This window comes from Lutjanus erythropterus, chromosome 11 (genome assembly GCF_056507025.1).
Source record: "Lutjanus erythropterus isolate fLutEry1 chromosome 11, fLutEry1.hap2, whole genome shotgun sequence".
In the NCBI taxonomy this organism is placed as follows: domain Eukaryota; kingdom Metazoa; phylum Chordata; class Actinopteri; order Lutjaniformes; family Lutjanidae; genus Lutjanus; species Lutjanus erythropterus.
In genome coordinates this window covers 25,271,169-25,297,769 of record NC_139327.1, presented here as the reverse complement: position 1 = coordinate 25,297,769, position 26,601 = coordinate 25,271,169, and the positions used below count along the sequence as shown (strand labels likewise).

Genomic DNA, 26,601 nt, shown 5'->3' with positions numbered 1-26,601 from the left:
TTTTTTGTCCAAACAACAGTCCAAAGCTCAAAGACTTCATTTATAATCCTAAATTACAAAGAAAAGCAGAAAATCCGTACATTTGAGAAACTGGAACAAGCAAATCCTTGAAAAATGACTGAAACTATTAATCAATTATGAAATTAGGCAACTAATTTTCTTTCAATCAACTAATCATTGCAGCTCTAGATTTTACATGATCCTGCAACTCAAACTGTGACTTTTTCCTGACATATGGTTCCTTTTAGTGACATTCATCATGATCTGCATATGTCTCTGCATGAAACAGACACTCTGTTGCACATCATTATGTTCTCTGGTCTCCTGACAGCTAATGTAAACAAAGTTCTGAGGAGGTCACAGCTGATTTTAATGTCCAACATATCATTTAGCTTCATCGTTTAGTCGGATATGAACCTCTTGCAGCGCCAAGACATTTCTAGCATGGCTGGCCCTGGTTCAGATACTCTGGTAATGTTAGTATCATGCTCTTCCCATTAGGCTACATGAGCAAACTCTGAAGCTACATCATGCACTGTTTCAGCAATAACTGTTACAGCTCTGCAAAATATATTTTCTGACTTTTATGACTTTAACCGAATAAACAGGAGTGTTTCAAAGATTTAATCTTACGTTGGTGATGTAGGGTTCAATAGCCTGAGCGGTCCTCTTCAGCAGAGCTTTGGCCAGGTCATATGCTTGTTTATTCAAATTCTAGACAGACAGAAAAACAAGAGATCAATAAAACAGCAGGTCAGAGAAGGTACTGTATAATATACACATATAATGTGCGGGGATTAAAGCAAGAAGAGTGTGAGTCTGAAAAAAGCCCAGGAGGAAATGCAAACACTGTTGAATTAAGTATTTTAGGAATTTAAAACTGCTCTATGGCTGAAAGGCATGTTGCCCAAGAACTTTAAGCCCTGAATGTGAAAAATAAGAGTGTAGATTTTACTATATAGTCAGGAAAAGATCACTCTCTACATGTAAATATTTTTCATTGCTTTTGTTTTTATTTTCCCCTGGGTTTGTTACAGATATCAAGGTAGAGCATTTCATGCAAACATGCATCATGTATGCATACAATATGTGAAACTCTGTTTATGGAAATGTGTTGCTGAATGTCCATAAAAATACTTTAAAAAGAAGAAAAAATAAGGGTGTTGTCCATCACTTCTTGTTTTTCACTCAGAATAATCCCATTTGGATGCTTGTAGCAGGCACAGATGTCCACAGATGTTTGTGCACTCTTTAGCTGCTTTACCTCTTCTCGCCTGCAGGGGTCTCATTGAATTACAGGGTATGGAAAATGATATTAGCCTCAGTCTACTGACAATATCAACTCACTTCAGACTGTTACTGAGCCGTGTCTGCTTGTATCAACATTCACAGTGGGACTCTGTGTGTGTGTGTGTCTGCTGTATGACTGCATGCTGCTTTTTGTGTGACTGTGCATGTTACCTTGTGTGCTGGCACCAGGTTGACCAACACAGTGTCCAACAGCTCCTGCGATACAGTGTCTCCCTCGCAGATGATGGAGCTCATCAAGTCTACCATATGCATGTGCACCTTCTGGTTGTGGCCATTGCTAGGGAAATGAGGCAAGAAATGTCAAAGGTCAGGACGGCACTGCCTCATGTAAAATAGAATATTGTGCCCATCTGGATGGCAACTTACAATGCCATTTACAAAAAACCTGGGATGTCGTGCAAATTGTAAATATGAACAGAATGCAATGATTTTCAATTTATTTTTGAGCTGTGCTCAATTGAACACAATACAAAGACAGGATATTTAATGTTGAAACTTAAAAACTTTATTGTTTTTGGTAAATATTAGGACTGCAACCAACGATTATTTTCATCACCTATTAATCTGTAGATTATTTTCTAAATTAATTGAGAAAAATCTGTAAAATTTCAATCAGTGTTTTCCAAATTCCAAGATGATATCCTCAAATGTCTCGTTTTGGTCACAATCCAAAGATGTTTGTTTTACTGTCATAGAGGAGTAAAGAAAACAGAAAATATTTATATTTGAAAAGCTAAAATCTTTTGAATTCTTTTGACAAAATAAAAATTACTCAAACTGATTAATAATTAGGAAAATAGTTGATGAATTATTTAATAATTAATTGTTACAGTAAATATACACTCATTCTGAATTTGGTGCCTGCAACACTGCATTTCAATCAGACATAACTGTTTAAAGGACAATACATGGCCAAAGGAACACTCTTTAAATTAACGCTCTCCCATGAAAAAAGCTGTGGCTGATGAGTCCACATTTCAGATTGTTTTTGGAAATCATGGACATTGTGTCCTCCAGGCTAAAGAAGAAAAGGACAATCCAGACTGTTGTTAGTACTAACTTAAAAAGCCAGTATCTGTGATGTACTGAGGGTGTGCCCATGGAATCATGGATAAGGTACATACAGGTTTTGGTGCAACATACACTGCAATCCAGACAATGCCTTTATCAGAGATGCCCCTGCTCATTTCAGCAAGACAATGCCAAGACACATTCTGTGCTTATTACAACAATGCAGCTTTGCAGAGTTTAGGTACTAGACTGACCTGCCTACAGTCCAGACCCGTCTCCCATTGAAAACATGGCACATTATGAAGCACAAAATATGATCCTGGACTGTTGAGCACCTGAAGTCACATATTAAGCAAGAATGGGAAGGAATTTCACTTTCAAAACTTCAACAATTAGTGTCCTCAGACCCCAAACACTTAGCGAGTGTACATTTTGCAGGCATCCAATTCAGAATAAATGTATATTTATAAAAACAAAGAAGTTAATCAGGTTAAACATTAAATATATGGCCGTTGTTCTGTATTTAATTGAATATAAATCAAAAAGTTATTGTAAATCATTGCATTCTGTTTTCATTTACACTTTACACACCATCCCAACTTTTTTGTAATGAGGGTGGTAAAATTGACTGGATTCAAATCAAAATGTCACATATTCCTAGGTTACTTTTAGAGCTTGCACATCAACAATTCAGCAGGAGAATCTGTAATTTTCTAGCACACAGTGGCTGAGATTTGCTTTGCTGGCAGCAGGCATTTTGTAGAGATTTTCACTTACTGGATCGCTCATTTTGAAATCAAAGTGGCCTCACACAAACAGACTGCAATGCACTGATCACACTTGGTCATAATGATCCGCATGACAGCGGGAGGTAAAGCTTATTACCTAGATTTGTATCTCAGCGACTCTTGTCCTCAATGCTGCCAGGCATTACTAGTCTCATTACCTCCCATTCACTGAAAGTGCCACTTATACACACACAGGAATACACAGACGCACCAACAGGAGGGCTGCATTCCCCTACACCTTCTAGCTCACTGCACATATTTCAAATGGAAAGCAGAGCTCTTTAGATTCTTCCTATAGAGCAAGAAAAACATTGTGCTGGCACAACCTCGACACAAACAGAACCACAATTTTGTTCCAATGGCAAAGAGCCAAATTCTGTGCTGCAGAATTTAGCCCTCAAGGTTGTGTTCAGCAGAGTGAAATTGAGAGTGGGGTTAGGATGAGGGAGAGGAGAGGAGGGAGGGAGGGCAATCAGATAGAAACAACTGGACTGCTACTGTGCTGTTTCACGATGTAGCAGCAGAGACAGATTTAGGTGATAGGGAGGGCTACACAGGCTCATTTCTGTCATTAAGGACTACTGCAGCCAAAAAAAGAGGGGATGTAGAAACAGAAACACACCACAATGAATATGGACACACAAATAAACACTGAAATAAGCTTCCATAAAATGACTTACTTGATGACCTGGAAGAGTGTTCTGTAAAGCTGGGTGAAGATCTCGTTGCTGTCTTCAAGCTCAAAGCAAATATTGTAGGACTTCACCCAGGCTATGTTCTGAGCAAAACAAACAAAAAAAAGAGGAGGCAGGAGGTTAGTGATGATGCACATGCAAACTAGGAAGGTGAAAGAACAATTATGTGGTATGTGGGATGAAGGATAGCCATATTTGATTTTCAAATTTCAATAAGCTTCCAAAACCCCGGCTGTGCTTATTAGGAGACGGATCACTCCAACCACCTGGTAAATATAATCAGAACTTAGATGAGAATAAAACAAACACTGACTGTCCAACTTACTGATGGTAAAACTATAAAGTAATGGATGGCAGTCTGGAATGATCCAAGATACTCTGATAATAAATTCAAAAATCTTTTATTTAATCATGGATAGGCCAACGCATTTTGACTCAACCGACTTCGACTCAACCGAATCCCAAAAATAAACATAATTAATGTACATAGAAACAGTTGCTACTATACAAAATGATTACTGACGTGCACCTCCACACACATACTGATATCGCCTACTTGTTAGCAAACAGTTGCACATCCAGCAGGCAGGGGGCAACATTATCATTCATTGAAAACAGGGATGCTAATGACTAATCATTACTCTATTAATTGCAGTTAATTTAACTAATTAAATATGTAGTAAATGATTATCAGTTGACAGTATGAAAATGGCCATACTTGCTCCCCATCAGATATTGTTTTGTCTGGTGGCGGCATTTGTTGAATAAAGAAACTTAAAATGACAAAAAAGTAGAAAACACACACATACAAAAAAAAAAAAACAGAAAATGAGAATTGTGTCTTATTAATCAATGATTAATTGATTGCTAGAAGTTTCAACTATCAGTAAAGGAATATGGACAAAATTTGCAGCCCCTTTTAGTGGTGTTCCTGGCCACCTCTTATAGGTCTGTTTTGGTTTCTATCAACTCCTGAGGAAAAAAAAAAAAGACTGTTTTTAGCTGTTAAATGCTCCACTATGTTCAACATCTAGTCTCTATGTCCATCTGCTGTTTGTTGCTGAGCTATGAGGGCTGTGAGACAGCTAAACAATGAGCTCCCTATAAAGCTAGGTAAAGCTGAAGAGAGCTGCTGATTCCACTTATGAGTCTTTGCAGGCTGTAGGCACTGTGAGCAACGCCTCTCCCATTACACACTGTCATTTGATGCATTATTATACAAATATTGAATTATAGCCACTTTGAATAAAATAGAGTAAACAAGCTTGCAGTTTGCCTGGTTGAGATCAGTTGAGGTTTCCATTCCACACTAAATAAAAGAACAAAAAACAAACTTAATCTTATATACCACTTCATAGATACTGTAGATAATTACTTGGATTTCACTGCTGTTGATTTGATTGCAAAGCAATTTCATATAATTAAAACTGCAAGTTATTAAAAAAAGCATGTTAAACTTTGTCCATCTCACAATTGCTTCTGATTGTCCAATTATGCCCCGTTTCTAACACTGGCTTTTTAATCACAATCTTAATAATAATTGAGTTCTAAACAAAAGATATTTTCTTCCAATTAGACCCAATTTGCACTTAGAGTTCATCAGGAAATAGCTTCTTGATGCAAACTCCCAAATCAAATCAAAAGCAAATTGGAACGCAAATATTTATCACACAAGCAAAAACACTGAAAAACAAACCACACCATTACTAAAGAACATCAGTTTCCTAAAATACTGAGGGATTTATGCTTGTCATTTTTAAGACATATTAAATTTTTTTGTCTATTTGAACTTATTTTTAAAAGGAGTTCAAATTGAGAGTCTGCTGCAGCTTGAAGGAGGAGGAAATAAATCTGACAGATCACTGCAGACATAGATAAACATATTTCCTATACACTTCTGTTACAAAGCGGGAGAGAGTGTATGTCATTTTGTCACCAGTGCTTTCTCCTTCATGTCCTTACACTCGCCTTCAACATCATTTATTTAAAATAATATGTTACATAAGATCCCGTATATACACATGCAGTGACAGGGTTCCACATTAACAATTGCACTAAGGCCACAAAAAGTTAATCTGTGGCCACCAAATACTCCATGTAGGTGGCCCCCTGTGGCCAACAAGTTTTATACACATACTGCGAGCTTTCACCAACACAACATTAGAGTACCACAAACACTCCGATTCACTCCTTTTAGTTCAACATTCTATAAAACACCAAACAGTACTCATCACCAGCTCGCCACTGATATGTCTGAGCAACTGAAGGATGGATTTTATTAAGCCTTATGGGTGCACATGATCACAAAACTCATGGTTTGGATCCTAGCATGGTTTGGAGCTTAGATCATTTTTGGAGCACCAAAAAAGAAAAAGAAAAAAAGGTGGGATTATACCATTAAATTAACTTGAAAATGCACTTAGCTTTGATTGGTTTGCACTCTCAGATTAGTTTGACATTACGAGTAATAGCCAATCAACACTGAAGACTGTCACAGACAGACAAGAGACTGCAGCTGTGAGCTCAGCAGAGCTGTGTGTTTAAGTTAAGACAACAGATATCGCCGAAGCTACAACAAACATCACAATCTTATGATCTGTTTCCATGACGACAAGCATGCACAGTTTCCCAGATACACCACTGAAAATGACTGAAGTTATGGTTGAGATTTCACTCGGTGGAGGAGAAAGGGACGACTTTTAAATCAGTCGATCTTCTCCCATCCCTCCTCCAGACTCCAGTGTCACACAGAGATGCGCTGCAGAGTAAAACACAGCGTGTACCTGTCTCGTCTCTTCACTGCAACTCTGCATCGAGAGACGGGGAATTATTACTTTAAAAACAGAAACAGTAAAACTGTATTCTACACAATCACGGTTGCATTTAGTTTGTGCATCATGTGCGGGCTGAACCATGGAGGTTGATACGCAAGAACCAACAATGATCCGTTCCACCTCCCCTAAGTCAACACAAACACGATCCCTACAAAAGAACCAGAAATACAAAAGCTGGCGTATGAAAACAACAAACGGCAGTGAAAACTTAGGAATGAATGGAAGCAGGAGTTTAAGTAGCTAGAACATGACACATTTAAGGATGTCGTGCTGCCAGTTTCCTCAATCAGCCGAGAAGTCTAGCTAATTTTTCATAGGAAACAATCCCTACAGAAAACACCACATCACAATTGATGGAAAAAGTGGAAAACACAAGCATCAGTTAGAGAGGGCTGCATTAAATTACCTTTTTTGTATTGTACTGTTCTGTATTTTTAGATAAGCTTACAATTAGGCTACCTAAAATGTACTTTAGCCATCAATTTTATGGGCTTGGTGGCCTGTGTGTTAAAAATAAGTGTCTTTCCCTGAATAATGCATTTAAAAGATAAAAGAAAACAATTAGCAATGCTTAATGTATATGCACAAACTGAGCTGTCGGGTCAACAACTGAAGTCCTACAGAGGTTAAGTTGTTCACATTAAACTTCTGAATAAGTATCCCTGTTGCCATTTATATACCAATAAAGTATTACTTCACCAACGAAGAGCAAAGCAAAGAACTTCTCTTTCCTGACTGATTTTACTTTTACTTCAAGAGAACAAATAACATTCAAGACCATCACAATTTTCATCAACAGTATGAACATACTTGTATTATAATATACTTGTAAACATGTATTTGCTTATGTAAAAAATTATATTTTTCTTAAATAAAAATAGCTAAAAATTTAATCTAAAATTTCTAAACTAGTAATTTGCCTAAGTAACCTGTTACAAATTACACCCACCCCAAAACCTAATCCAGAGGAGTATTTGATTAAGACCGCCAGTTACACCGGGCTTATTATTCAGGAAATTTCATTTCACAAAGGTTTAGATAAGTCTGACCCAAATTACCTTGGAAACGTATTCATATCATTTCAGGCTTAGCTCCACCTCATGCTTAAAGATGCCCTATAGACATATCTTAAGATGTATGAAATTACTGTTTAGAAAAATAATTTGTGATTGATATTTTTTTAAAAGTTAAATTCCCTCATGTTTATGTTTATTCCGGAGGCTTCAAATTTCCCCACCACACATGTAACTTGCATATTTGCATACACACACACACACACACACACACACACACACACACACACACACACACACACACACACACACACACACACACACACACACACACACACACACACACACTTAAGAGGAACACAAAGAAACTCTTCCTTCAGCAGATGAGGTCAAACATCCATGTCAAGTACCAATAAGAGAAACATTTTTGAGTGGAAGGAACTTTTTCATCAACCAGACTTTTCTTTTCCTACCAAGTTTCCCTTCCCTGCTTCATTGTGAACATGAAATTTGCAGTTCAAGACAGGCTTTTCTCAGTAACCTCTGCGTTTATGCACCTTCATTAAGAAACACCACATGTTAGGGATGTGAACACTCTCTTTGATTACAACTGTAAACCACTGATTAAAGTTGGGTTCCAATAGCCAGTTCTCACTTGGCAAATACACAGATCTGTTATAGTCCAATGTAAACAAATATCTTATCTACCCTTTTATATTTTTGTTAGCAATGAGCAAATTGGCACAATGGCAAATATCACTGCCAGCAGATTGCCGGTAACTCTCTTAACAGCTACAGTGAAACTTCAGAAAACTACCATGTGCAAACTCAGTAGGCCACACCTGTAATTTTAATGTGTCAGATTCATTTAATCAACAGTTCGGCTCAAACCTTCTGCTGCTCATCTCATTTTCACATTGCTATAACAGGTTGTGAGCATTAATTAGGCTGCCACCCTAAAAGAGTTTCAGCTTCCCAACCAACAAAAGATGATGAGAGGTTTAAGTTATTTATAACTGTAGATACTTGTTGAAATCCTGTTGTATTCAGTGAGGGATTCTAAAGGATTTAGACTCAACACTGGGCTTAAATTTGATAAAATACAATTGAAAACCAGCAGTTCCACTGAACCACACACACAACAGTCACATACCTCAAGCAGGTAGAAGTATCTGTTGAACTGAGCACTTTTCGTGTCCTCAAGTCCTTTGAGCTGTCTTGTGATGAACATGAAAATGTCCTGGAGATGAGAAAGAAACACATAATGAATGCTGCACATAGGTGTGAAACGATTACCAGTTTTAGAATGAACCACCATAAAATTCATGATTAGTATTACTGGTGCAATTTTTGATAATCATTATTATTATTATTATTATTATTATTATTATTATTATATAACAGGTAGTTCCAGCCAAGTAATCTGATTGGTTAACTAGACATTTAGAACATGCTCAAATCAGCATGACAGCACACCGTGCTCAGCACAAAATATTATTCTGCCCAGAGGGGGAATGTTTTTATTCATGAAAATTAATCACAAGCCACAGTGGGCCTTTATAGATTATTACCTCCAGTTAGGCTATTTCTGTCAGCTGTTATAGAATAATTAAATCAACGTTCTTTAATGAATATAATTTAAGGTGCTGTTAAATTGCAGCAGACTGCCTTGTTGATTCAGGTGCAGCCTCCCCTGTGTGCGACAAGCTGGAGAGCAAACAATTTTGTGACAGCAGTGAAAACGTTTTTGAAAAGCTAAATGCCAAGAAATACGGCAGGACGCACAATATTCTGTAAGATAAAAACATGTTATGAATTCTTTTTTTTCCCCCAATATATTTTAACTTTTGGATTTTATAACGCACTGGATTTACTTTAAATTGTTTGGATGACACAATATTTGTTCAGCATGTTCTTTTCAGCAAATATCTTTGTTACAGCAAGATTAAAAGCAGTTTTGTGTTTTTCTGTGTAGTATTTATTAAGTTTGAGAAATCCCACAATCTCCAGAAACTTGAGTTAACGTTAATGCTCAAGTTTTCTGATATATAGTTACTGAGGTTCGGCCTACTTGCTGAAGTAGTAAACTAGGTTCCATTACGGAGGCGTCTACTGATGTGACTGATTGTTTCACAGTTACTGGTTAGACCCCATGCATTTCCAGAGAAATGGAGATGACACAAGCAATTTTCTTATTTAAAGAGGTCATATTGGAATTATTTTGACTGAAATTGCAATTTACAATTAGTGGGGATGATCATTTTTGCATCACAACTTAAAATCATGATGATGTGATATTTGTTTGTACCAAATGAAGACGTGCAGGCCAGGTCATCTGCAGCACTATAGTGCCTCATTATAATGTGTTTTCTCATACATTTTTTTCTCTCTCTCTCTTTTTTTTTTTTTTTTAGAAAATTGCAATTTGGTTCTGGTTTTGCAATTTGGATATTGCACTTGGCCATATCGTTATTTCGATAATGTTGTGATTAACTGTGCAGCCCTAATTTTAATCATATATTTCATACTCTACTTCTTCTGTGCAATATTGCTTGCTTTGAAAAACTCACAGTAAATACTGTCTAGCATAAATCAAGTTAACAGTCTCCCTGACGCAGGCACAGCAGCAACGTGGCTTTGTTTAGTGTAAATGAAAAAACTGACATCACAAAAGACGTCATTTCAAATCGGTGAGAGATTTTCAATCTAAAATTTGGTGAAATGATTTCAGTGTGGGTATCAGAACTTTTTGAATAACTTCAGCAAATTTTAACAATATCACAATAATGCTGAAAAAAATCTGGCAGCACAAAGTTAAAAATACAACAATCATCAACCACAACAAACAAAAGTGTTTTTAGACAAGATGTTCAGAATGATCAGCAAGATATATTTATATATATATGCACACACACACACACACACAATCTATACAACAGTAAAAGTTGAACACACCAAAAGAGGGAATGCTGTATATAAGACTCATTGCTGAATGCTGATTTGTGCCTGCTGAATAAACAGCTTGTGTTTAAAGGCTCTATAAGGTGAGAGTCATGTCAAGACTCCAGCCAAATGCTGCACAAATTTCAGGCCAATATCCAAAAATGTTGGCACATGAAAATACAAATCAATTTGTCAGTTGGTGTTAAGTGAATACCCCAGAGAGGAGATGCAACAGGGTTATGTAATTATAACTGAGTATAGCTGCTGGTGGAGCAGAGTGTGATTTTGCAGTATTTTGTTTTATCTGCCCAAGCAAGATTTTCAGCAGTGTACCTTAAGTTTATCTGGGGAGGTGTAGGGCGCCTCGGGGGCGTAAATTCTGAATATGTCTGCCAGACAGCAGGCCACCAGAAGACGCACGTCCTTGTCTGGGTGTTTGAGGAAGAAGTCTGAGGCCAGGTGGAGGGCCAAGTTCAGGTACAGCTCCTTCTCCTCCTCAGAGTCCTGGTCCATGTCCATGAAGGTCTTCACCACCATCTAAAGGGGGATGAGAAATAAAGAGTGGGAGGTGTTGAATAAAGAGCGAGGTGATAGTTCTGAAGCATTCAATTTGTTGAAACAGACACAGACAAAAATCAAACTTGGATTAATACATCTTTCAATAATGCATCAATAACTAATTCCAGAGAATCACACAGAGGTTTGAGCAACACAAATCTGAACAAAACAATAAGTGTCAACTTTAAAATTTTAAAGTAAAACTTAAAGGAACAGTCTGCAAGATTCCATGGCACCTCTTCTAACTCACCCCTTCCAACCATGTAAGAGAAACTACTGTGACCACAAAACTTATGCAAAACATGAAAGGCCACATCTAGAGCCAGTGTTTTGTCTGTCCATACTGGGCTACTGTAGAAATATGGCGGTGTAACAATTAAAAATGAATTAATATACCATAATTAATTGAAAGTTTAAGAATGGCAGTAACTGTGCTTCACTTGGGGCAAGTTTGGAGGTGATTGGAGGAATGGTGAGACACACAAACACACAAACTGCTCTCCAATTATATTTGTAGGATTTAGCAGATTATGACTGATTTACATTTCTCATCCATCTTTGCTCACTACATCCATGCCTTTTTTAACCACCGTGCACATTTACTACAGGTTATATGAACTTTTTTTAAAAATACAAAATTGTGAAATTATCAGATATTTTACTAGTATCAGCCATGAGAAGCAGGTGTCTCTCAAAAAAGTCCATTTTGTGCATCCCCAATCATACTGACAAGCCTGGCAATCCCCCCCACGGATGTGTGCGACCACACAGTAAACAGAGGAGATGCGGCTGTAGCAGAAGGGGAGAAAGACACTGACCTTGAGCCTGCGGACCATTTCCTCTTTGGAGATTTTGTCAGAGATCTCCTTGACCCCCGGGGGGTAGGTCACCTTCCCATCCGTGACTCGAGCTTTAGAGTGAGCCATCCTCTTTAGCTCTTCACTGCCTGCAGAAAGAGAGATTATAATAAATTAGAGGAGAGAAAGAAAGAAGGTGATACAGAGAACACAGAAAGTAGAGGGGACTCAAAACCTTAAACCTTGAAGAACTGTGAGAAAAGCGAGGAAAAGCACGTTGTTAACTATTTGGAACCCAAGGCAAATCTTTTTAATACTTCAAAGCTTTGAGAGAAGTCTGCAATGGAGACCTCTGAAATATTCAGCGAGATATTCACGGCACAGTAATGGCTTTCTACAAGCTGAATGAATGATGAAATTGCTGCATTCAGAGAACAGGCTGACTGTTCACTGTGAGCTGCTGCTACCATTGTGTTGCACATTTCATTACCGGGGCCACTAGCCTGTCAAGGATTACATCCAATTCATGTTTGGGGCATTCACATGATGCAAAATGTGCTTGGACTTTCATTTTAGCGCAGTGCTCATGACCAGATCGGTCATACTGCTCTTTGGCCACGGCTATTAAAATGACCTGTCTCACCTTGCCACTGCCTCTGGTCCAATAAAAGATATTAAACAGGCATAAAAGTGTCCACCCAGGAATATGACTTCATTTTTCCTCTTACATCTTGCCTAAACCTCCTTTGTCAGAAACTAAAGCCTCACTCGTAGTTCATGAATATACACAGTGTCTGCACAGTAAACAGGGCCTGTAATGTTTAAAAAAAAATGAATGATTTGATATTTTAAAGTGTGGGGTCATAAAATATCTAACGCATCTAATACAGCAATGTATTAGTTACAGCAACATGGCTGCAGGTTGAGGGAGTTCTGAGTGTAACAGAAGTAAGTCAGCTTGTTGAATAGAGTCTGATGTTTTACATTCAATAAACTAGAAGATAATAAAGTGTCTCTGATCTAACACTCAAATAGCTCTATCACCAAAAACAATACTTCACTCCGGCCTCGCCTCTAAGGGTGTAAGAAAATATCTATACACTTGCGTACAACAGCATTATTAGTGATACTGTATAGATTGTCACAAACACAAAGATTGGTGGCAGTGGTGCATTTTGTTTTGTTTAAACCCCCAGCCACTAGATAGCAGTGTTGTTATTTATCTTCACTGCTTTTCACTATTTATTATGCTAACTGTTAAATGTTAAACTGAGCATCTCTGGTTTTTAGACTAACAAAACATGATGCGGGAAAAAGTGTGATTGCCATTTTTCACTATTTTCTGACATTTTATAGATGTAGCAGCTGTATATTAAACATGAAAATGAACTTTAGCCTTTGTTATTTGATAACCGGTAATAAACAAAACAATTTGTCTAGAGGCGAGTAAACATTGACTTTCTGACCCATGTACCCAAGTGAAAAAAACAAAACAAAAAGTTGTGGCTTAAAACAAATCATGCAGCTAGCTATCATCTACCTTACGCTTGACTTAATATTGGCTTTATATGCATGTTGTAATAACTGTTTTCATGATGTAGACATTTCTCGCAAGAAGCAAAAACACAACTTTAAATTAAGCAAATTTAATACCGTAGATCATCCAACTCTGATATCAGCTGTAGCTATTAACATTAATTCCATACAGCTAAATTGAAACCTTTTTCTGTTTTCTGGTAAATGTGTTTGCTGCAAACCAGTGTCTGTATTAAGCATGTTTGTGAGGGAAAAGAAACACTCCATCACCTCTCTACTGCTACAAGCAGACCATCAGACTGTTTTTCAGGGAAAAAAGGTAAATGGCAGCATTTATATGCTGCATTTAATCTAGAGATGCACTGATCGATCATCTGGTGAACGGAAACAGTCAGTCAACGTCAGATAAATCTGATTCTGCGCTGGCATGCACAGAGCAACACAGACACCGAGTGCGTCAACTATAACTGACCACATGATTACGTTAGACTGAATTTAGATGTACTTTTATCATATTGAGAATATTACACAGCAGTCAGTCCACACCAGTGCTCTCTCGCTCTCTGCTGTGACTGCTGCATTACATATTTCTCACCAATTAAATGTCAATGCATGACACACACTTTAGTGACGATTGGCTCTTCGGGCACTTTGAAACTGAATTATGGGAACTGTGAATATTCTATTTCTTCAGATCAAAAAAGAGGGTAATTCCAATAATCTCCCACAGCACTACACCTATGACGGTAACATCACAGCCTTATTCAACAGCACTGGTCACAACCACACACACATACACATGTGAATTAACAGGCACAATATACTAGAAGACTTTAACAGAAGAGAGGGAGAAATAAAGGAGAGGAAATCAGTACAGAGGGCAAGAAAGTGAAAGAGAAGACAAGAGAAGAGAGGCAGAGAGGGAAAGACAAAAGAGGACAAGGCTTGGCAGCAACTTGCAGCACTTGAGAAGAAAATGTAAAATTTCTTTAATAGTGCACCTTAGAGATGCACTGATTGCAATTTTCTTGACTGATTTCGACTGATCAGCTCTAACTGATTCCAGGTTACAGCCAGGCCTTACTATATCATTATATTAAGACTATGTACCAGAGGGCACCAGAGCATGATCTTGCGAGATGTCATAGGAAATGTGATTTCATGTGATCTCGTAGAAGCAGATGTAAACAAACCGGAGACAGATGCAGTGCTACAGTTTGCAGCACTAAAGTTTTGCACTGAGAAAAACAGGAGAAGTTAAATGATTCTGGATTAGAAAATGTTTGAGCTGTTTATTCTTCAGTCAGAACAGGACGTGAGATCTACCGGCCAGTCTATGAACAGCAGTCTGCTGCATGCTAACATTAGCTTGAAGAGCTAGAAGGTTTACTGTTGTTCACGGACACCATCAGCTGCTCCATCTCCTTATAGACTGTTTGTTAAGGCGACAATTACTTACTTGCAATTACTTGCAATAAAACTGCAATATGACCAAGTGCAATATCCAAATCACAGTATCAGAACCAAGTTGCAATTTTTTGAAAAAGGAAAATCTAGAAATCTTGTTCTCCATTTGCAAGAAATCATGTTTGACCTGAACAAATGTCGCGTCAACACAATATTAATTGTTTTTTTTTTTGTTTTTTTTTTGCAGTGAATATGAACATTGTAATGCAAAACTGATCACTTCCACAAATCGTATTGCATATCACATCACTTTTTTTAATCAAATCACGCAGCCCTTCTGTTTGTCTCCTCTGTTCTTGGAATCGTTAACATCAACTTCACGTAAGTGTATGAGTGGCTGTGCCCAGCGCTGTTGTGGCCGAAACACTGCACGCACGACTTGGCTATTGTGTAGAGCATGTATGTGAATATGACCGGTACAGACCAGATATGTGACGCTGACCAGGTGGTCACCGGCCAGGGCTGGTAATGCTGAGAACCATCCAGTTTCAGTCTCTGGCTAGTCATTGACGGAATCCCTAGGTGAGATCCACCAATCCACTTCTTTCACTTTCGATTTGATTCTGATATCTTAATTTTAGAGAAGCACTGATTCCAATTTTCTTGGCTAATTCCGATTTCCAATTTTTTTTTTAAGGGTCTGATATAACTAGATTACATGTAGGTGTCTAGAATTTAGATCTAACCACAGATCTGTGACATTTGACCAAAATCTGATGAATAAAATTCAACAAAATCAGCCCCAGATAACAATTCCAAACCTGATCTTTATGTTTTATTATGAACATGCAATTTAATTTTCATTAAAGACACGATACAAAAAGTTTGTGTATGCTGTCAATTACAGTTCTTAGAAAATAAGAAGATTGGAAGCAGCAAGTCGTCATTTGCCAAGAAAATTGTAATCAGTGCATCTCTACTTTTATCCAAAAGGTTTTACAATTTGCCTTCCACACACACACACACACACACACACACACACACACACACACACACACACACACACACACACACACACAGGCAACAAGCTAACACTGGTAGAAAACCCTGTGAACAGTGGACTACCAGCTCCACCTCTAGAGTCACAGCTGATCAAGTCATACCAAATGCCAAAGACTCTCCTAGTTAAACTTTTATGCATATCCTATCAATAGTTTAAGAAGAGTTGCAACTAACAAGTATTATTGATTAATCTGATGATTATTCTATTGCTTAAATGATAAATTGTTTGGTTTATCAAATTACTGCTCCTATTTTTGTGTTAGTAATTTTAACAGGGAGTAGTGGGAGAATTTGCTGCCTTTAGTTGTTATATGAGACAGTAAATTGAATATTGTTGGGGTTTGCTCTGTAGGCTGGATAAAACTAACTGCCTCTGGGAAACTGATGAGCAATTTCACATTTTGTATACATAATTATTGTGTTTTATTTCTTTGAGTGAAGTCATTACCCACGTTATAAAAACCCACCAGAAACGCCACATCATCCGAGGTGAAATCAGATGGCTGATTAATCAATCTATTATATAGCCAGTTGGAATGATTATGCAGCACTAGTAGTTGTCATTATGACAATTTCACTGTCAACACAAGCAACTGTATTGTGCAGGGATTTCACACAGGAAACCTATTAGCTGAGGTGTTAAGCATTGACCTCCCCAAAACTGAGCTTGCGGTTGTGCAGCTGATGAAGTTGTATCACACAGAAAAGGCATGTTCTGTTTACAATCAGGGATTTGGACACTTCTTGGGTAAACATGTGGAATAAGTTTGTGATAATATATTTACTTTTGGCTGGTCAGACTGAAAGTTAAAAACAGCTCCCAATAAATTCCAACCTCATGGCGTTTATTGGGCAGAATATTTTTTTTCCACAGATATTTGTGTTTTTGTTTGTTTATTTTATAAAAACCATGTTGTGGACTATGTGGCAGCTTCAGTTGTAAATTTCTCATCAAAATTCCCTATTAAAAAAAATCCAGAGATACCCCTTGCTTCAGGGCTGCAATAATTACTTATTTAATTGATTCAGTTAATCAACAAGTTAATCTGCAACTATTCTGAATAACAACTATTTTTAATTGTTTTGATGTAAAAATGCAAAACATTTGCTGATTTTCCCAGTACCACCCATATTCTTCTTCTTCTTGCAAAATCAAGGTATCAGTATTGACAGTACCCAGCCCTAACTGTAACACAGTACCATGAAACTCCCTATATGAATAAACAGGCCTGCAATCAAATATATTCTGAAACAAATAAACAACATCTCTTCCTCCATGACCAGCAGCCCTCATTTTGACACATCTGAAACATACTGTGGAAAACTTCTGTGAATCAGTGATTTCACAGCAAGCTGACCTGCAGTAGTGAAATGCATGACTTCTCCAGGCATGGTCAAAACCGATAAATGATTGTTTGTAGGGCTGGGCAATATATCAATATGAATATCAATATGGTGGTATCAAACTAGATGCAGTCTTAAAATTTTGATTGTTTTTACATGACAATATGGAATAGGTGTATTGAAAAAGGTATTTGGTTGAATATATCGTGACATTTTTTGTCCATGTCGCCCAGCCCAAGGTGCCTGACATATGAATAGCGGTGGTTGGAAAGGTGGTTTATGGCCTTTTATAAAAGGATACTATCATAAGGGTAGCATAACTCCTTTTATGCAGAACGTAGCTTTGTGTGACATGCAAGTGAGGGAGAACAAGTGGCAGACTAATAGCAGAGCAGAAACTTAAACTTAGCAATAGGTTGTCAGTGTGGCAGTAAATGTACAGTACAGGCTACAGTGTGTCAGTTAATAAATGCTGCACCTTCTCAATATAATTATTTCTCAACTTTTGGAAAAGTGAAGACAATTAGCTCCAAAATAAGCAGAGAGTGTATGTCTTCTGTGATTATTTGTACATATTTCTGTGTTGAAAATGCAATCCCATTAAGCCTTGACTTAAATGTCAACCAATCAGAGGCTGTGTTCCTTACTTGTTATGTCTTGTTGTGCTGCACTGATCTCAAGCGCATAGGACAATGGAATATCATAGACTGACCCTTCAAAATAAAATCTGCGGTGATGACGTTAGTGAGCTCAACCCAGCATCACATGACCAAAGTATTACAGTAACGCAGTTATCATCACTGCCCTTTCAGAAAGCCTAGATAAATGAAAAGACAGACATTGGACAGAGTTTGATTTATAGTCCTCTCCCAGATTTCTGTTGGATCAATTTGTGGCTGCTGGACATAAAAGTACGCTTTCCTGCCCTGCTCCAATATCTTATTCCACAACAACCAGCTCCCCCAGGGGAGGCAAAATAGGTTTATAATGCCTTCAAAACACAAAAATCACTGTATACTGTTAGTGAAAGCTTTAAATGAATGGACAGATAACATTTCCCCTGTAACTACTGTCTTGTTTGCAACTTCTCCAGCAATTTGTGTTGCTTTTATCATTGAAGGAGAAATGATTATTACATGAAGCAGTCTAGGTCAGTAGGTCTGCTGTCTGACAAAAGCACTTGCCGGGTTTGATTTAGAGAGCAGACCGCAATCGTGAGTTTTGAATAACAACCAAACAATTTTATGCAGCTGTACTTGAGCTTTTCTAAACACACACTCTCACACACATACACAAACAAGCAGGGCCAAACCCACACACTGGACACTGGCAGGCTGCCAAATTGCTCCATTCTGACCTTCTTTTCCACCCCACAGCTGCTGCCAAATTTGAGTCCATCTCTTTCTCCCTCTACCACACTGACACAGAGAGAGCAACCAATCAGAGCAGAGTATTTTCTTGACCCTGGGGGAGGGCTTGGGGGGTGTCTGTCTGGGTACCATCCACCAGGGAATATCTCACTTTGAATAAGAAGCGGCAGTAAATAATCACACAAGCTTTGCCCCACTCTAAACCTCTTGAACATGGGGTCCTTTCAACCCATTGCTGGTTTATCACAGTAAAACACATTTAGCTCCCCCACTAGGGCTTTCTATCTGTCCGCTGCTTCTTCTCTCCCCACTCTGGCCCTTTCACACAGCTGCCAGCAGAAATATGAAGACTCAGAGCCGTTCTCCTACCCTAATCCGAACCTTGACACAGACATCCTTTGTTTTAACCCTGTGGGTGATCACCAGGAAGAGAGTGACTGTCAGTGAGCAGAGGGAGGACTGGACACCAGTTGGCTGCTAGGGTGAACTCAATGACCTCCGTGCGGGTACTCAAACAAGCACAAAGTGAGGGAAATCGGCTGAACAGGGGGACATGCTGTCAAAGAGTTTAGTTTTTCTCAGATGAAATGAAACAAAATGAGACATTTTCTGAACCAACGATGTCCCCGCCAAACCTGGACCAGTGAAGGCTGGCCAGAAACAACAATGAGGCAGAGAAGGAGGCACTGAAATTAGTGCAAAGGTTATGAGAATGAGGCAGCGAGGTTGGAGTAAATGTCCAAAGAAGCCGCACCGCAAGCGAAGACATGACATCTACAAACATACAACACTAAGATCATCAAGCAGTGCAGTTCTTCCTCTGTATCCATTCAACACAAGCAAAGCATCAGAGAAACAAACTAAAAACCACCATTGTGGCTTTGTGAGGCAAGGATTACAGCAAAGAACCAAACACAATTTTGCCCAGTTTTCCCTCTAGTGCAGGGCTGCAGCTGCATTAGATCTAGAAAAGGGGGGCAAACGAATTACCAAAACCAAGAATTAACTCCAACCAGAACTGCTACAAAGTGGTTCCTGATGAAAAACGAGTTCATGTGGTTTTGAGCAGGGAAATATGTGTACAAGCTGAAACACAATAATTTTATTTGGTAGGCCCAATGCTACCATAAATCAAAACATTACCAGCAACAATCTAATGTCAGTCATGCGAACTGTATACTGAAGGACCTGTCACGCATTCTACATCATGAATATAAACTATTATATTCATGTAGAAGTAACAGAGCCAGCAAATGTAAAAAAAAAAAAGAAGTCTCTTTCCAACATCCTTTACACAACTCAACAAACAATCTGCTCATTTCTCAAATTGGCAGCATTCTATGCAGTATAAATTATGATTTTATGGTTTATATGATTTCATTCCTCATTTTCAAATCAGTTTAAATGTCTACAGAGGAGCATTTGATCCTGACTGGAAACATCTGAAACTGGCATGACCCAGGAAAACTCTACAGTGGGTCACTAAAACTGCCCAAAACATCATTTGTACCCATCTACTGAGCATCAGTGATATGAGAGAGTTGAGGTGCTTGTGCAGAGCCCAAAGGTTATTTAAAGACAACACCCATCCCAGCCACAGCCTGTTCACCCTGCTGCTGTCTGACAAGAGATATAGAAGTATCCAGTGCTATACAACCAAACTGAAGACCCACTTAATTCATCATCAACAGCACTTCTCCATATAAATTGGTCTGTTATATATTTTCGTTCATCTCTTCAGCCAATGCCAATCAATGAATCAAAGAGAGAAGTACATTGAAATCTTGTTATGCAACCTTGTATCCTTGTAAAACATCTATGCTAAATAAATTTATTAAAAAAAACAGTAATCAGTCAGGCCGCAACTAATGATTATTTTCATTATTGATTAATCTGCAGATTATTTTTACAATTAAAGAATTAATCAATCTTATGTGATCTTAACTGTAATGTCAATCCAATGAAAGGACTTTCTAACAACCAAAATCATTATTACATGGCCATAGGGGCTGGGTGATCTAGCTTATAAATTATATCCCAATATTTTTAGGCTATTCCACAATATAGGGTTGCAACTAACAATTATTTTAATTATCACTTAATTTGTTCATTATTGTCTCGATTAATCCATTAGTTGTTTGGTTCATAAAATGTCAGATAATGGTGAAAAACGCTGATCACCATTTCCCAAAACCCGAGATAACAACCCAAACATATTCAGTTAAATGTCATAGAGAATTTGGACATTTTTATTAAAAAAGTTCCTCAAAACAATAAACAAAATAGTAGAGGATTAATTTAATAGTAAATTAATAATTGATTAATCATGGCAGCACTCATACACTATACATATTCTCTCAAAAACAACATGCTGTAAATTCTCAAATAGTGCAAACACATAATATAATTTTGTAGAATATGATGCATTGCTGTAGATTAAACTACCTAACAGCATATAATGTAGCTGGGTGATACGAACAGTCTTTCACAAAATATGATCACAATGAGATTTTTGATCAAAAATCATCAATAATGGGGATTTAATGATTAAATAGATAAAAATAAACATTAGAACAGCTAGAACAGTATGGTAAGTTCAGAAAATTGCATCACTTTAATGTAATACAGCCTTTAAAACAAGAAAAAGACAACACTTACTTCATATCAGAATTTAACTATGTCCAAAATCTAAGATGGTATCTAGTGTCATTGTGATATCAGTATAACATCCATACATTGCCCAGTCCAGTGTCCACCCCAGTGTAATATGTTACCAAAATCCAATGAAACAACTGTATAATAACCAAAATCCTCATCACATGGCAATATTATCTGATATTTCATAGACTTCTTACAACCTGTGACCAAACTGCAGTGGTGATGGTGACACCAGTCAACTATCACAGGCTGATAGCTGTCAAAACAAATGTACTGCAGCACTCTGGACTCAGTTTGTAATATAACATGCAGCATCCTATTTCATTTACAGCTCTTCTTGCCTTTGTGGCTTTTAAAACCTGTACTCGTTTGCTCAAAGCCTTTTGTTGTTTGCATGCACACAATATCCCATTTTTTGCCATTATTCTGAAAAGACCATTTTTTCTGTCAATTTTTTTTCCCCCACTGGTGGTGGAGTTGTTTGAAAGTGCAAACTCAACTCCCTCTTTCATTCATTTAATCACCTGATTTAAAAGGTCAGCACTGTGATATTTGTGATTATCCAAAAACAAGTTGATACCAGATGTTAAAAATAATTTTAAGAAGTTGCTGTGTTTCTCCCTACGACCACAAATTTGAGGATTTTCATTTCTGCATGCATTTCAACCCCAGTCCTGCAAACTGTTGGCTATTTGGTTTGTTTACATCACAGAGCGAAAGAGGCTGTGTGTCGCAAACTGCTGCGAAAAACCACATTTGTGACACACATTCTGAATTTGCTGTTCACATGTCCAAAGAATGCTCCTAAACCCAGAATAATACCAGCATATCCCACAGATCTTCATCAGAATCTGCTCCAGTCAGAATAAGGCCTAATTCATAATATCCAAACAGAATATGCTGTTAACATGACCTGTATCAAATTAAGAATACTGCTATTTTTTTTAACATTACTGAAAAACTAGTGAGCATGTAAATGTATGCAGTAAAAGTAAAATATTGCTCCAATACACAAGAAGGAGCAGTACCCTGCAGCTGTCAGACTTTAAAACACCAGCATGATTTAACGTAGCACTGTTATGTGTCTGTTACATCACCCACCATTTACAACATCAGCATATAACTTCTTTAGTATATTCTCTCTTTCAGGTTGCATATCACACCTACTAATATTTATACACATTGCATTACCATATGGCATAATATATCCTTATACACATACTGCTAAGCCTTCACATCTCTAATGTGCAATTATCTAGTGCAATATATTGTATATATACACATTTTCTACTGTTAATTCATCTTTTGTGCAATATGTAATTTTGAAAACCATCACTGTGATCACTTTTTTCTATCCATTATAATGCTATATACAATGTGTGTATTACACCTTGAGCGCAATTATCCGACACAGCAATCCATAAATATGTCCATATATCAAAACAAAACATCAAAACATATATATATATATCTGTTTACTTTAAAATCTTTATTCTAGAAGTATTCTTTTATCACTCACCCCCTTTTTCTAACTGTACTTATCAATTTCCCCGGCGTGGGATCAATAAAGTTTATCTTACATGTATCCATTATGCAGCCGATCAACCAATACATACACAGTTTCAGTTACCACGCGATGTGTCTGCAATAAAAAGAGCAATGCGCCTTTTTCAAGTAACACTACATCATAACAATGAGTTATAACGAAAATAATTTTACGGTTGAACAGCCAGTGGGTTACTACCGTCGCTAGCTAAAATTATTCCCACAACTGAGTTAACATGAGGTAACGTTAATGAGTGGAAACATTTTATGACTAGAAGTGCCGCTTATTGTTGTGGTACAACAGCATGCCAAGGCCAGACACTATAGTATAGCCAGACTGCCTTGTTGCTGTAATGTTGACCGTGGCTAATCGAGTTAGCTACCGCTAGCTAGCTGGTGTGCACGTCTTGCTAGCAGCTACACGGGCTGCTAGCGTAACAGAGCTAACGTTAGCAGCAGCAGCAGCAGCAATCTCAGTGACAGAGGGCGGACAGAGAGTAACGTTGCAACGAACAAAACAGCCGGCTAACTAACGATATATCGTTGTCAATATCCAGACCACCAGTCACACAATTAAGTGGAGTCACTGTTTGCTCAAGCTGCTGGGACACTGAGTCGAGCAAATGTGCTAGTATTTCACTAGCAAACCATTTTGCGCCGCAGCACCAGGTCAACCAGCGCTGTGAATCGGACACGGCTGCCGAGAACACAGGCGGGCAAGGCGGGCTGCGCTCCACCTATCAGCGCTGTAAACCCAGCTGCTCCGCGGATACATCCCGGGTTATATCTCATTTATCACAGCAGCGCCCGAAAATATTACCGCATTTCAACCCAAAGGCTTTGTTTAATTGTGCATTTTCTTACCTGATACGGTGAATTGTGATCAATCGTGTCCTCCTCTGCAGCTCTCTTCCCCCTCCTAGCTCCAAAATGGCGCCAATATGTATAGATTCAGTGCCCATGGGTACAAACCATGAGCGAGTGTGTAGCGCCACCTATAGAGCGAGTCTATGCTGGGTCCCTCAAATGATACTCGTTCTGTCCTTTCACTTCATGTGAATGATTACAAATTCATCTTTTTTCAAAGACTGCTGAGTATCCAAACAAATTTTTTCTTAGTACACAGTAGCTGTAGTGTATTCGGTACCTTTTCTCTTATAAAATAAGGTAAGATAAAACTTCACTTATCTCGGAGGAAATTCTTGTGCCAAAGATTTCTAAAAAATGTAACATTAAAAAACAATCAAACAATAGAGTCATAAATATCAAGAATATAACTAACAAATGAAAAAAATAGCGACTAGTAGAATAACAATACAAATAAGATAGGTTAAGTAAATATGTAAACTAAAATAAAGTAAAAATAAATAAATAAAACAGAACAGTAGTAGTGATGATGATGGTAAGATGAAGGTAAAAGGTAGAAGATTGCATAGAAAAGTTAAAGTAATATTGCACATGATATTAAATGTAAAAATGCACACCATATTGGATGTAATATTGCATGATATTGAATGAAGTGTCAATAATGAACATAATATTACATGACAATGAATGTAATACTGCACAACACTGGACTTAATATTGCACATGATAATGAATTCAGTATTTCACAAAAATTAACATAATATTTGCACTGGCATTAGATGTAATATTACACAATAATGAAAGTAATATCGCACATTATATTGAATGTAATATTGCACATGATGTTGGAAAAAGTAACACTACACACAATATTTTTGTTTTGAGTGTCTGATTTCTCTCCTGGCTTTCATGCAGGTGAAGAGTTATTCAGTTTAAACAAACACTAAAAATATTTTTATAAAAACATATGGCCTGTTACATAGAATGGACATTTCAATATTGATGGAGAATATCATGCCAGAGTTTTGTTGTTTCATAGCATGTTAACCAGGCTTTGTTTAGACATTGCTGCTCATAATGTGGATCATAGACCTGTGTGAAGTTGTAACCTGTTACCAGTTTAATATTTTAAAAAGACAAAAATAGCTTAATAAAATATTAGTTGCCTTGTATTGAGTAGATTCAGCAATGCAGTCCAATTATTGTGGTGCAAAATAAGGAGAAAACAAAATGCCCTCAGTAATCATATAGCCATTCATGTAAAAAAAAAAAAAAAAAGAAAGAAAGAAAAAGCCTACAGGTTAAACTAATACTGAAACAGGAACATTATAGTGTTTACAGAAAACTCCAAACAACCACATCTTGCATTTGGGGTTGCCTTTACACCCTCGGTTCTGTTCTGTCACTCTAAAATGGAAACCCCAGTTTTCCCACAGCACTTGAATGCACCAACAGAATGTGTTTCAAATGAGCTTTTTTTTTTTTTTTTTTTGCTTTTTTTTAAGAGTGAAAGTGATCTCATAAATGAGATAGGGTCACACTAGGCATAATGTTCTCATTAGGGTGACATTCATGTATCTTTGCAATCAATTTGGCTGTTTCTTAATGGCACTATTCATATTTTAAAGGTACCCTTGCCTATTAAAGGGTATTTTATCATCTCAGTGTGCCTCTTTTTGTGCAGCCTTTTCTCAGATGCCTTTTAGGCTGCTACAGAGCCATTCATTCACCCCTTTCTTTGCTCTGCTTAGTTATTCATCTGTGCAAGAACATCTGTTCCTCTTTTACATTACAGGTGCATTTACTTTAGTTACACTCATTTTTATCAAGGTAATTGCTGATTTCCTCAGCAGTGCACTGGATTTTAAACCACTGCAAATGTCTCGCTATACAGAACATTAAACTAAAAGGAAAAGTTGTCCCAGAGATCAGCTGCTTGCTTTGTCTTTCTATGATGGGCCTCTGGCCAATATGAGCTATAGGGGGAGCTCCAATATAATGTTTCAGACGTGCATTCCTCTAATCTAAAGCACTATGCTGCAGAGAATAAGAAATACATTCATATTTTTCATAGTCGGAGATAAATATGTTTGGAGGATTAGCTTGAAAGAACATTTTGCTGAAGTTGTTGTTGTAAATGAGAGCTTAAACAAAGCAACAGATGTTGCAATTAAAAGGACAATTCTCCCCCAAATCAAAAATGCATATTTTCCCTTGTGAGTTGCCAAGTTTTGGTGATATCCGTCATAGAGATGTCTGCCTTCTCTTGAATATAACAGAACTAGATGGGACTCAGCTTGTGGTGTTCAAAGTGCCAAAAATATACATCTGAGAAACTCAACAGCAAAGACTCATTCCAGAAATCACGACCTGGTTACTCAAGATAAGCCACAGACCCTTTTCTGAGCCGTTTCATGAGGGAATTACTTTCTTTCTACCTGCCAATTGTATCACTGTGCAAGAAGCAAGCGTGCATCTACTCATCTACTCATGGACGAGAGATTACAGTTCAGCTGAGGGGGACGTCAATAAAGTTTACATGCTGTGCCGTCACAAGCATGAGCCTCATCCATGAGTAGATGCACATTTCCTTGATATGTTTGGAGGGTGTGGGAAAGAAAATAGCTCAACACAAGCAAGTGCTCACATCAATTTCTGTGGATTATCTTGAGTAATTGGGTCATGATTTCTGGAAAGAGACATTGTCTTAGTTTTCTAATTTATTTACTTGTGCTTTGAGCACAACAAGCTGAGTGCCATCTAGTTCCATTATAGGGCAGCAACTAACGATTATTTTCATTGGCAATTAATCAGTCGATTATTTTCTTGATTAATTGATTAGTTGTTTGGTCAATAAAATGT

At 37.6% G+C, this 26,601-nt stretch overlaps 1 protein-coding gene across 1 annotated transcript in view; it reads right to left on the bottom strand.

Annotated features, from left to right (window-relative positions):
• pds5b (PDS5 cohesin associated factor B) overlaps nucleotides 1-23,871 on the bottom strand; it is a 47,358-nt gene extending 23,487 nt beyond the window's left edge. The window contains exons 1-7 of the mRNA XM_084729796.1: nucleotides 23,737-23,871; nucleotides 11,972-12,099; nucleotides 10,929-11,132; nucleotides 8,806-8,892; nucleotides 3,791-3,888; nucleotides 1,462-1,588; nucleotides 634-714 (exon numbers count right to left, since the gene is read on the bottom strand). Coding sequence (XP_084585922.1) covers nucleotides 634-714; nucleotides 1,462-1,588; nucleotides 3,791-3,888; nucleotides 8,806-8,892; nucleotides 10,929-11,132; nucleotides 11,972-12,079 — 705 coding nt within the window. The 5' untranslated portion in view covers nucleotides 12,080-12,099; nucleotides 23,737-23,871. The remainder of the gene's footprint in view (nucleotides 1-633; nucleotides 715-1,461; nucleotides 1,589-3,790; nucleotides 3,889-8,805; nucleotides 8,893-10,928; nucleotides 11,133-11,971; nucleotides 12,100-23,736) is intronic.
• Nucleotides 23,872-26,601: the final 2,730 nt, after the last annotated feature.